Source organism: Perca flavescens, chromosome 6 (genome assembly GCF_004354835.1).
Source record: "Perca flavescens isolate YP-PL-M2 chromosome 6, PFLA_1.0, whole genome shotgun sequence".
In the NCBI taxonomy this organism is placed as follows: Eukaryota; Metazoa; Chordata; class Actinopteri; order Perciformes; family Percidae; genus Perca; species Perca flavescens.
Genome location: NC_041336.1, coordinates 13,160,617 through 13,174,280, shown reverse-complemented (window position 1 = coordinate 13,174,280; position 13,664 = coordinate 13,160,617). Strand labels below are relative to the sequence as shown.

General features: G+C 42.4%; 1 protein-coding gene across 1 annotated transcript in view; it reads left to right on the top strand.

Moving 5' to 3' along the window:
- Positions 1–40: 40 nt before the first annotated feature.
- ago3a (argonaute RISC catalytic component 3a) overlaps positions 41–13,664 on the top strand; it is a 42,773-nt gene continuing 29,149 nt past the window's right edge. Inside the window, exon 1 of the mRNA XM_028580296.1 lies at positions 41–929. Coding sequence (XP_028436097.1) covers positions 911–929 — 19 coding nt within the window. The 5' untranslated portion in view covers positions 41–910. The remainder of the gene's footprint in view (positions 930–13,664) is intronic.

Genomic DNA, 13,664 nt, shown 5'->3' with positions numbered 1-13,664 from the left:
ATTGCATCTTGTATCCACTAATGTATTCATAGTATTGTAAACGTAGGGTTAACTTAAGATGAAGGCGGAGTTGATTCTTCTGACGTCTGTTGACACAGAACCCACCTCTTCCTGTCGGTGTCAGAAAGGCAACTTCACCATATTTAGCTGGCTTGCCGAAGCCCCGCGGAGTTGATCTCTCAACCAGACTGGAAATCTTGGCACTTATCGGCGAATACTGCCCGGTGTTGACAGCTTTATTTTGGCACCGCGATACTACAAACTACAGAAGACGATGTCATTGGGATATGGTGCTGGGGAAACGGGGCCGTGACAACGGCTGTTTTTAACGCGATAAAAGTAACGTTAGACGTCGTCTCTGTCTGTCAGAATTCCAACTAACGTTAACGTTATCCAACAGCCGAGCTAGTCAGCTAGCTAATTACTGTAGCTACCCTGACGTTCGCTGTGCAGTAGCTAGCTAGACACGAATTTATGTCGTCTCTGTTAAAGTACATATTTCGGTAGGAATTCATTTGGACTCCGTGACCCCGCTATGATGATATCCTGACAGTTCCTCTCTAGCGGGCTAACTTGGCTAACTAGCAGGTCTTCACTGCCACAGTGTCGCGTTGAGCAACCGGTAGCTTTCGCCGTGGCAGTGGAATCCGATTGGATACGTTGACCGTGCGCGAACGGTGGTGTGCGGACACGGGGGCGCCGAAGACCCCCGGCAGGGCAAAAACGACCGTAACCGAAGGGCCCCTGTTGACATTCTGCAGGGAGAGGAGCTAACCGAGAGCAGGGCACTCGGCCATTCGGCGCGGCAGAGGCGGTGCACTGCCGAAGGAGACACCGGATTGAACGGAGGAAGAGTCCCAAACGTTTGACTACTGTGATCCGGGAAGTGATCCGGACAGAGACCTCATGAATGGAAATCGGAACTACAGGTAAATTATTCCGTAAACGTCTCTTTACTAAGTTGTTGACTATTTTACAGTAACAAGTTACATGTATGCGTCCGTGGAAGTTAGTTCTATTCCCCTGTGATTGGTGCTGAGATAAAACACTGGGATGATGATGGAGGATGTTCCAGCTGTGATTGACAGCCCTGGTTGAAGCTTGAAGGTTGTAAACTGTAACCAGGGAGTCTCTAAGCCTCTACTGTTATTTTGCCAAAACATGAGTCACAATTGAACTAGTGACTAACACTCCCCGTCATACTGAAGTAAGCTTCTCGTTTTTAATGACATATGATGTATAGCTAAGTCATTCCCGAAGGGTACTTAGGGCTTTCGGTCTCACTCACTGAGAAGTCCTTATCATCATCAGCCAGGTGTGTGGCCTTCATTAAACAGGGGCTGATGTTGAGCCTGGTATTCCCCCTGCATTATCAGGAAGACTCCCACACTATTAAGTTATGTCATGGTTTTAGTCGTGCTGGTGCAGAATGAGATGTTGTGTTTAGCTTAAACCACCATGGCTAGTCACCTGAGAACTTGTGACAGTGGGATACTGTCTCTTTCCTTTCAAGGCCCCCGGGTCGTCACCCACTGACCCCAGACTCATCCCACAGCACCTACAGTTAGAGATACCTCCGATACTACTGGAGTTTATGCACCGATCCGATACCACGTAATAAAGCCCTAAAGAAAATCTACGTTAAAGTAGTTTATTTATGTTCTTTTTCCGTTCTGACTGTCAAACTGGAGAATAGAAGAAAGTTCTGTGGCATTCATTGTTTGTGTTTGTTCATGTTTCACAAAGAGTTTAGCCTGAGCCAGACATACAACAAAAATAGAAATCATATCACATCCATACAGGGATAGTAGTATACAGCTGTTAAAACATAATCAAATATATGACACACTGGTAGCGGATCGGTACTCTGTATCGGCCGATACGCAAGTTCAGGTATCAGAATTGTTATCGGGAAGCAAAAAATGGTATCGGGCCATCTCTACCTACAGTCTAACATTTTTTTTAAAGAATATTTTTTGGGCCTTTACACCTTTTTTAATTGACAAGACAGCTAGGTGAGAGAGAGGGGGGTCAAGACATGCAGGAAATCGCCACAGGTCAGACTTGAACCCTGGACTTCTACGTCAAAACATAAACCTCTATGTATTATGTGCGCCTGCTCTACCAACTGAGTCAACCCGGCCACGACAGTCTGACATTTAACCTGTTCTGCCATGCCCATGTATTGTGTATACAACATTCAGACAGTGCTGTTTTCTAATTCTTTAAGAGTGAGTAGGTAGGCAGTGTTTTCCTAAAGAACGTCGACAGGATCCTTAATTTGTTTTTGGAACAAATGAGCTGCGAAGTTTAGCTTATATATTTGTTTTTGCCAACTACACAACAGCCTGAGTTTAAAAACCACAAAAACTTGTTACTGAACATGTTCATCTTCAGCAGTAACCTTGTGTTACCTGGCAAATTCCTGTCTCGTCCTGGTGATACAAAAAAATGTCAGCCATGGCCAGTACCCTGTTTCTTTCTTGGTCACAGTGGCAGTTAAACAGTCTGAGTGGCCTGGCTTTGTCTCAGCTGTAACGGAAGCGTTCCACTTATGTGACCATAAACTGAATGCCAGGTACTCTTGATCAGCCAGTGACACATGATACAGCAGTTGGCTCTGCAACCCCTCCTCCTCAAGAGGAGATCCCTCTCTGCTGCCTACTGTCTCATTAGTGTGTCTGCTCCAACTTAGGTAGCATAAGGGAACATGAGGTGTTTTCCTAGTAACCAAGCACCTACAGTGAAGTCAAACCGACTAAAACGGTTATGTGTCTGTGTTTTGGCAGGTGTGGGAGGTCAGATTGTAGTATACTCTGGACTAGATTCAATTTGGTGTGTTCTCACAGGCAAAAGGACGATTTATTTTGAACCAAAAAGCAGCGGCATCCTTGACTTTGCTCTTCCAAGTGTAAAAAAACATTTGTCAAACTAAATTTTGGCATAGCCTTGTTGCCCCTTCCTAGTCTCACATTGCCAGACCTTCCTCCACAGCACAGCGGAGAAGGGTCTGGCTAGTCCACACAGCATTCCCGGGATGGGAGAAAAACATGCTCTGTTTTATTGGCATTTCTTTAAACCAATCACAATCGTCATGGGTGACTCTCGGTAAGCGCCTGACGGAGCCTCAGTGAAGCTGCAAAATAACCTTCTGGAAGGAACTTGTTTTTGGTGGAACATGTGTACGTTCCAAGGTTGTTTTAGTCGTGCAACAGAAAACTCAGATTGGACAGATAGTCTAGCTAACTGTCTGGATTTACCCTGCAGAGATATGAGGAGCAGTTAACCGTAGTCCTCATAAATCCACCGGAGTTTAAAATTCCAACACAAAGAAACCGAAAGGTAACGGACATCCGGTCGAAATGAGGGAAATCCGGCGCAATTTCCGGAGGCACCTGAACAATCCTGGAAGTGGAACGTCGTGGATATAGACTAGATTATAGCATACCCTGGACTAGATTCAATTTGGTGTGTTTTTTTGTTTGTTTATTTTTTTACCAAAAAGAAGCGCCAGCTTTGACTTTGCTTTTCCAAGTGTGAAAAGGATGTCTTAAACAAAATCTTTTGTTCTGTAATCTAAGAGCACATCAAATGCAATGTCATGTAGCCTAGAGACTAATTAGTGCACTAATACAGTCAGACAGAGGCATATGTTACTGTATCATTTGTCCATGCCTTGATGTTGGTGTGGGTTCACAATCCCATATCACTGTCCACCACAGGCCAGCCAGTGAGTCCTATGACTGGGTGACTGATTAAAACGGGGCCCTCGATCAGTCAGTCAGTGGCCCGGAGACTAGCGTGAGAAAATGCAAATTGATTGCACAGCCCACTTAAAAACTGACAGTCACTCTTCTCCCCAGCAGTACTCCGAGCAGCAGCACATGTGGCATTGAAACCACGCTCTGGAGAGCTCAGCACTAGGGATATAATGAGTGCAAATCAAATCCATTGTGATGTGCTAACCCCGTGGTATGCCCACAAACAGCTTGTCACTTGATATTGATGTGATGTTACAGTTTTTTTTTTTTTTTTAATACAAACAATATCTGTACATATATGTAGTATCAAAAACTTTACTTTTAACTTTATAACTGTACATAGTATCAAAAAGTTGATGTTTACCTTGTTTATAGCCATATGTCTATTATTACTGTGTTTGTACTGTGAGAGCAACAAAAAGACGGAGTCAAATTCCTTGTATGTGTTCACACTTACTTGGCCATTAAAGCTGAATTCTGATTCTGCAACGTCAGAAATGTCAAATTAGTTAAACCTTGTTGTTTACGTTACTTTAGGCCTCATAGTTAAACATAACCTTAAATAATAGATACATATTTTCTTGCATATCATTTTTGACTTTGATTTTGACCCACTTTGTAACCAGGTGGGGTTTGAGTTGGCTGAAGTTGACTCAGCTTGGTATTGGTATTGGCTTAGCAGTCCATTGATGTCTTACTCATTTGGCCAGTCTCCCTTTCCATTTCTTTTCCCCCTTCTTTCTCACACTCCTGTTTTTCCCGCTCTTTTTTTTGATTCACAGACAGTTGCCACCCCCTCCCCCCCCATCCTCCCGTCCTTAGTTACTGCTTCTATTTCCCTCTCTTTGCCTCAGTGGGAAACTCTGTCCTCTCTGTCATTCTCCTTGTAGGCTGGTTCTCTGTGGATTTCGTGCAGGCAGTGGGGTCTGCTTTGAGGGAGGGCTTAGCACTTGATTTGCATTCTCTCCCCATAATACTCAATTCATTCAAGAAACCCGTTGACAATAGACAACCCCCCATCCTCAACCCCAGCCAACCATAAGGCTAACTATGGCGCATTGTAGGTTTCTATGGAGAATTCAGTTTGCCGTTGCTCTTTAGGCTCATTTTAGAGAGATTTACCCTTGCCTTTATTGTACTGAAGACAATGAAATACTAGGGGTGGAAATCACCAGAGGCCTCACTATACGATATCATCACAATACTTATGTCACGATACGATATTATTGCGATTTTAAACATACTGCAACATTCTGCGATATATTGCAATTTATTACCTTTTTTCCAACTTCAAATTTTTCCCAATTTCAAAGGAAAATGTTGTCAACATCTGTTTTATCGAAAAATATACTTTTCTCAGTTTGTTGATCTCACTTCAATTTTATTGCTGCAAAATCAGATTGTCAAGCAGACAGACTGACCAACACCTATAATAAAAGGTCGATACTTGGCGTCTGTGTATCGATACAGTATTGCCACGAAAAATATCGCGATATGCTGTATCGATTTTTTTTTTCTTCCCCACCCCTATTAAATACTCTTCCTGCTAAACCCTCTTAGACATTTTTTTTCCCCCCAATCAGATCATATGCTATATTTAAGATCTGGCCAGTGTTGGCCATACTATTCTTCCAATCAAAAGTATTAAGGACCAGAATCTACACGGAGCTGCTGAAGTCTCAATGTGAGATCATCAAGTATCCCGGTTCTTTAAGACATTATATGTTTTGTAAGTTGTGGTTACTTTTCTCACAAACGGCGAATGAATACTGTCAATGATATTCAGTATCATAAGTTGAACGACAAAGGCTGTGTTTCTTAAAATATTTATTTGTATATATTTCTTAAGAGTGTCACTGTTTCCAGACTTTCTTGTGCAGGTAAATTAACAGGTCTGTGTATTGTTTAAAAAATGTAGTTTTTTTTCCCCTTACTGACCTATGTACGTGTTCCTTAAAGTGCTCCTATTATGCTCATTTTCAGGTTCACAATTGTATTTAGAGGTTGTACCAGAATAGGTTTACATGGTTTTTGGGTGGTCAGTCAGGCAATAGGACATAGCGAAGACAGTGGTGCCTGCCTGTAACAGAGGAAGTCTAACGTTAACCCATACCGTGACGTAGGGCTGGGCGATATGGTTGAAAACTGTATCACGATATAAGTTTTTCATATCGGTCGATATCGATAATTATTGATATTTTTTATGACCTATTTAAAATAAGGACCAGGAGAAAAATATATTAAATTTAAACATTTTTATTTAAAACTTAACCCTGCTCTGATTATAATCCCCTCAATTATAAAAGCAGAAATGTCAACACAACCATGGAAAACATAATTAAAATGTAAACAGGTCTAAAATCACAATGAACACTTAACAATTATCTCTTAACATTAAGGTGCAAAATTAACGAATAAGTAAGAAATGCTTAATAAAGTGTCATAAAATAGTGCAAAGTGTTAGGGGAACTATTTTCTGCAGGTTTAGTGCTAGGTTGGTAACCTGGCTTCTGGACAGTGCTCAGCATGTCTGCCTCCGTTATTTCTTTGTATCGTTTAGTAAGGCGCTGATGCAGAGTACCTCTCCATGGCGGTCTGCTGCTTGTGCAGTGTTGCAGCGGCAGATGTTGTTGGACGTTGATGGCGGATACGGCTGTGCTCGAAAGTGTGAGCGCGGCTAAAGTGGTAAAACAAGTTTATGGTACTACCAGTGTTGGTCGGGACGATGGTCTGACGACATTGGTCTGACTACGGTCAGACTTATAAAATCCCCAAAACTGCCATACTGACTTTTCCTGTTTTATCAACAATTTCCTCGCTCGCTCCGGCACTCACTTTCCACTCCACGCCGGTTCTGTTATTGAAGAACACGAGACAGCGATGTGGCGCAACCAAAAATGATACTGTTACATGATTGGCTGTTAGAGTGTCACTCCCCACGTTGCTAGGTTGCCAGAGAGTGAGGGCCTTTGTTCATGCAACCAAACTTGATTCACAACCTCTGGTTTCTTCTGATGAAGAAAAACAAGTTATCGAACGTTTTATCGACCGCATTTTCTATTGATATTGATTATGTGTCTATCGCGATACATATCGTTATCGTTTTATCGCCCAGCCCTACCGTGACGGCTTTCACCTCGCCGTTATATACGCTGTCTGCGTGGAGTTGCCGTGACTCACTGTGACTTTAACAAAGTCGAGGTTGTTTTGCTCCGTCGGCACCACAGCTGTGCGTGTGCGTGTGTCGGCAGTCGGACTTCCGCTCTCTCTCAAGATGCAGAGACGTCAGATATGTTCGCGCGTATGTGCTCTCGGGTACCAAAATTTGGCACTGTTTGATTTAAAGTGAATCTGTCCTCGGTAGTACCAACGTTATTTGTTCAGTACCCAACCCTAGTAATGAGTAACACATAACGTGAAGTAACATGGCATTTTATTTTGTTTGAGTTTTAACTTGTCCAGTGGGGCAAGTACATTTCTCTTCCACTTGCCCTACAAAAAAAATCCACTTGACCCAGACAAGCGGACAAGCCTTAATGTCGAGCCCTGTCACATATTTAAAGATTGTAAAAACTGATTATTTTCCAAATTATGGCACGTTTTGTATCTTTTATTTTTAATGCGTTCTGCAGAGTAGGGAGACTGGAGTTGGTCACGGTTTGGAATGAAAGGGAGTAAATGACGTAGTTAAGGCGGCAGGCGTGTCATGCTTAGGTGGCCGCCTAAGCTGCAAAGTGCTGCGGTAAACCCTGGCGTGCCACGCTAGCAGCTAGGCGAGCATTCTAAAATGTGTTACAAAGTGACGCACATTCGGCACGGAAGTAAAGGCTGGACTACAATAGAGCTGTTTGGAGCAGTTTGTGAACAGTGTTTTCTGTTGGAGATGGTAAGTCCCTTTGGGGTGGGCTTTGGGCTTTTTCACTTTGTAAACCTATTACATGCACATAAAAGATGTATAACACAATAAAGCAAAGGGAAAAAGCCAAAAAGCATAATATGAGCACTGGTTTGAGCAAAAGTTTTGTTTCAGCTCAGCATTTTCATTGTAGTTTAACACCATAAATGCCAACAAGTACACGCTTCAAATTTGCTGTCCAAAATTCTTCTCTGTATTGCATTTTATTGTATTGTGAATCCCATTGTTCCTGTGTGGACTATATCTGATGCAGACTAAGGACCCATTCAGACCAGAAAATGCGATTCGCCGCAGGGTTGTGCGGTGGTGGGAGTGTCACTTAAATGACCCATTTGTGTGACGTCTTGTAGTGTTTTGTTTAACCCCCCAATGTAGCACAAGTAGACTTTATATTTCACAACTATTGTTTTCTGTCAGATTGTTTATAGATCTCGACATTTCTGACTTCACTTGAAGGCAGCTTCATTTCACAGAGAAAAAGAAAAGAGACGAGTGACCACTGGGCTTTGTGCTGGAACTTTTGCACGAAACAATCCGTCGTTATAGAAACTCCTGGGCAGTTAAATACTTTTTTTTTTTTATTTTTTTTTTTTAATTTCTTGTGGCAGCGATAGAGGCAGTGATGTTTACCGTTTACTGTACTGGACTCTCACACTGCTTCAAAATGGACCAGTCTGATCGCCGGTTACGTGATTGGCCGCCGCAGGGTGATGTCCGGTTGCGTTTCTCCAAAAGTTGAATCTGTCGCAATTTTTTGACACAGTCCTCCTGCTTTTCCCCTCCCTGAGATCTGATTTTTGGGGCAACTTTAAGGGACAGGAAGAGAGGGACTTGGAAGGGGGAAGTCTGTGTGTTTTGTCAGGGGGCTCGCTGGAGGACAGACAGAAGTATTCCTGTTCATCAGTGGCAGAGAAAAACAATTTGGAATATCTCTTCATTAGTCCATACAATGAAATTAGGCTTGTTAAAACATAGTTCAGTTGCAACTACATTTTTTCGCATTTTAAAGGGACAATCCAAAATGTGTATATAGGCTTATTGAAGAGTTTAAGTTAAATGCTTCTCAGCTGATTGTAATTAAAAATGTATGCCCTGTTTTTACTCCTGTGTTTAGGAGTCAGTGTTTTTAACGGCAACAAAGAGTGAAGTTGTAGACCTTTTTGTATATGTTTAAAATAAACGGTCTTGTTAGGACGTTAACATAAAATTGCAATAATCTGAGTATTACCTTGTTTTGGTTATAATTAAGTTATTAGACAGCATGTACACTCTCAGAGTGACATAGTCATCCTGCCCAAGTCAACATAGAAAGTCAACAACCCCTGGCCCCCGTCCACTGTTCCGCTCAGGCCGGACTAGCAAGACTGTGAGGACAGAAGGCTCCATTTAACCTTCCTCAGTAGAATCTCCTGGTCAGGTCAGTTGTGTGTGTGTGTGTGTGTGTGTGTGTGTGTGTGTGTGTGTGTGTGTGTGTGTGTGTGTGTGTGTGTGTGTGTGTGTGTGTGTGTGTGTGTGTGTGTGTGTGTGTGTGTGTGTGTGTGTGTGTGTGTGTGTGTGTGTGTGTGTGTGTGTGTGTGTGTGTGTGTGTGTGTGTGTGTGTGTGTGTGTGTGTGTGTGTGTGTGCAGTTGATTCTAAACCCCCACCCACTTCCCTCCTGCTCTCTCTCTGGTACTCTCCTTTGCTCACTTCATTCTCACACATGCACTCCATCACTCAGCCTTAGTTTCATCCTGAGGGGGACATTTTTGCACGTTGTTGTGACTGACTGGCCCTCGTCAGCCTGTCAGTATGTGGCTGCCTGCTGGTGTTTACCTGTGGCAGAGAGTGGCATTGACTCCCATAGGTGCCAGATGAAACCCTCTTGAGGTTGATGAGGGGAACAGGAGGGAGGAGTCTGACAGTGTGTGACGTGCGTCAGTCCTTCTTGCCCGCTGTCAGTCTTTCTGTGTACACGTCTGTGCATGTGTACGTGTTTCTAGGTCCTGCCTGCTGTGACTGACGCCATTGTGCCTCGCCACTGAGCACTCGCCCTGTTCCTACGGCTCAGGCCTCTCTGGATTAGAAACACAACAGCTGTATTGTGTGTGTGTGTGTGTATGCGTGTGGGTTGGTGCGTGGGCCTGTGTGTATGTGTGGACATGTGCACTCGTTAGCAGCGTGGACGATTGTGTACTGGGGGGGTGGGTTGTGGCTGAGGGCATTCGCAGGCACTGGATGTCAGCCTAGTTTCTTACTATGCAGTTTGACTGGCTCTCGGCCCACTGTGTACAGTGTGACTGTGTTGCGTTGCAAAGCTGCAGAGTGGAACAAGCTGAGATGTTTCTGCAAAACAACCATATGGTAAAAAAGGCATCACCACTATTGGTGTGTTATATAATATTAACTGGATTTATTTATTCCATGTGCACTATTGTGGTGTAACACTGACCTCACTCAGCTTTGTTTATAATTTAATTAAACTAAACTAACTAAATTCACCCCTTGTGCTTGCCACACATTTTCCATTGGTACAAAGAAACCACTAACACAACTTATTTAATGTTACTGGCTGTGCATACCATAGATTTGCATGTGGATTTTGATGTATCTGGTCCTAATATGGTTAATCTTAATCTTCAAGAAGAGAATTAGACTTTTCAAACTTATTTGGCATTAGTGTTAAATGCACAATTATACCAGAACTGCAATTGGATCAATTTGAACAAATTCAGAAACACTCTCATACGTAACATTAACAAGCTGCCAGAAAGGGTTGCAACAGCGCTGAAAAAGCACTTCTAAACTTGATTACAGGTAGTATGTTTTGTAGTGGTTATGTTCGAAATGTGTAGTTTGCTTAAGCTGTAAAAGGCGTCAGCAACTCTTCAACTAGCCTTTTGACTTGTGTACAACAAATCCGCTGACAAAAAGTGGCGAAATATGTCCAAAAGTAGGGTGGCCAGTCAGCTCAATGTACAAGCGACACACAAAATTATCCCAGTGCACAAGTGGCAAACTGAAGCTGTGTGTCAGCAAAAGATTGGCAAAACTATGAGTGTTTGGAGCATATTGGACATGCTGTGGACAGCGGGAAGATGACTTATGTTGCAGGACTTGTGGGAGTAGTTTGAGAAGTTTCTTTGGATGTTTTGATACTGTATTTCTGCCTTGAAACTATGTTACTATTGGAGTACAGTGTATGTGACATAAAGTCAAGCTGTTCTTTAAAAGAGGAAACTACCAACATTTAAGAGCCACCTTTTAAGCCCCCAGGGTTTAAGCATATTAAAACATAAATCTTAGTCGGCACTTTCCTATAAAGTTTATAGAATATTGGCAACATAAAAAAATATATATTTTATCGATGTCTGCATTTTCTTAAAAAAGAACTATAATTTATATCTATATCTTAAAATGCTGTTGCATATCTTCATAAAAGAGGCAGCTTGTATAGTGATAATCCAGCACCAGATGTAGGTTATAGAATGAATGGTTTGCTGAACAATGAAGGGTGCAGGATGCAATCGGCCAAAGGCTTGAGAGGCAATATCCATCCACACCCCGAATTGTTGCAATTTTACTAAAATACACTAATGAAAGAAATTTTATTCATGGCGAAAGTAGGGTTTGCCCTCCTTTGTCGTCTCTCACCCTGTGCATGTACAGGCTCAGGAAATGAGAAACCTACTGATAGACAGGGAGAGGATTACATCTACTTTCTTCTGTTTGTTAAAGCATGTTCTTCCTGTAATTATCTGAAAGTGCATGCGCACACACTTAAACTCAACAAGGGGAGGCTTCCTTGAACCCTTACAATCACTCTGTAAAGAATCAAGCGGCTTTTGTGTTACTGTAAACTCATGCAATCATCTTTATTTTCTGTCAAGGGGCTTTACATCTCCCCACACAATGAACAAACCCAGAGAATGTCCATTTTGGCTGTCATGAGGCCTGTACTACGAATCAAGATCAACCTGCCCTGGATTGATTTCAGTTACCCGATTTCACCAAACCTAACAACCAGTCCAGCATAACCTGTGTCATGATGGTGGTTAACAACTAGTTATGCATTCTCATAAAAGAGGCGGTGTTTGCACAGCACGACCAATCGCAAACCTCTACCAGAGCCGCAGATTTTACATAAGAAGAGCAAACTATAATTCTACATAAATATGAAGAACACAGACACGGTTTTACAGGCAAAACACAATACAGTCGCTGCTTCATAAAACAGGAGGAAAGCTGGCAAAAAAAATAGCCGATACTGTAAATACGTAAATCACAATGCTTATCAATATCGCTTCCTCATCAGTCAGGCACAAGATCTGACCATAATTACATGTGTGCTTTCCATAAACTGTCGTTGCTTTAGTCTATTATTTCAGTTGCAACCCTGGCAGTGGTAAGCGATCCTGAGAGCAAATAAAAATATAAAAAATAATATGTGTTGCATTGGCAACACACGGCTCAAGAAGCTGACAAACCGAAGATGACCCTCTGCTGAAAATCTATATCTTTCATAAAAATACCCATCAGGGAATGTTAACAGGTTATCGCTCTCTAAATGTTTGAACATTTATGAGAGCGCACCGAGCTCCGGATCCTCTAAGATGGTGACGCTGTTATCGAGAATTGATTGGTCAGTAGGCGGTTGATCTCTGATCTCCAACTTAACCTGCTCCCGAGCAGTTTAGGTGTTCAGCATAAGTTACCACGGCGATTTAACCCGGTAACAAGTGATCCACCGTCGTGATACACAAAACCCTGGGTTGAACCTGAAGTTGCCTCCTTAACGCCAAATCTTGCTTCGTAGTACAGGCCTATGGTCTTAGTCATCGTCACATAACGACCACATTGCTTACAGTACATGTCTCAAACATTTATTGTTCAGTGATTACTGCACGAGTTGCCTTTGAATCCCTTTTTATTGTCTGTTGGACAGACTTACTCAAAGCTATACAAGCTTGAGACTGAAGTACTCTGCTCTCAAAGCTCTCCATTCGTTCCCGGCTAGACAGTTTAACCTTCCTCTTTGACCCCCTTCACTCCTGCCTGTTTGTTATGTCTGTTTGTAGAGGGAACAGAGACGCTCAGTTTCTAAGAGGGCCAGATAAGAGGGAGGTATCTGATCTATTGCTGAATGATCTGGATCAGATTGACTATTCAGAAAATGCTGCAGAACACATCTGTGTGACATGCCTGGTTGATTGATGGTTGATATCGCAGCATGTAGCCTGCCATGTGCGTAACATTGTAAGGTCCCATTTGTGTTCACAGGTTAGTCTGCACAATAGGTTAGTTGGACTGTAGGGCTGGGTACCGAAATTCAATACTTTTTAGGCACCGACTGAATTGCCTAATTGCCCCGAATTGATATCAAGTATCGAAAGATGCCTTTTCATTCAATACCCAATTTCAATACCTAAGGAGTAAATCTCATCGAGTCAGTGAGCCAATAAGTATGCAGCATGCTTCGACCAAGACCTATAATGTTTGTGATTGACTATCTAATGTTACACGTCGTAGAGGCACGCAGGAAAAACTCGACGTACGCTGAAAAATAAATAAAAACATTTGTGCCGTAATGTTGTAACCTCTTTTTGTTTTATAAAATTGGTATCGTTTAGGAACCGGTATCGAAGTCACGGTATTTGTATCTGTACCGGTATCGAACATTCTTTAACGATACCCAGCCCTATTAGTCTGTGTCAAGGGTTGGTCTGTGCATTCAGGCCCTTTTTTCTGGAGGTTTAGCCTTGGAAGAAATAATTGTCTTTCACAAATAATTTTTTTGTGTGAAATGTGGGAGTTTATAGCGGTTTGTATCTGTTGTTTTGGAAAAAAACATCAGGATGTAATATAGGAAAAATAGACCAGTTCTACCAGTGGTCTGTGCAGTAGTGCAGCTAGACATTTCTGTACGTCTCTGTGTGTGGGTTTCATACTTAAACTAAACCAACTGGCTGCGTGTGTTTTTAGTGTGCATGTGCGCGCAAGTGGGTGGAAT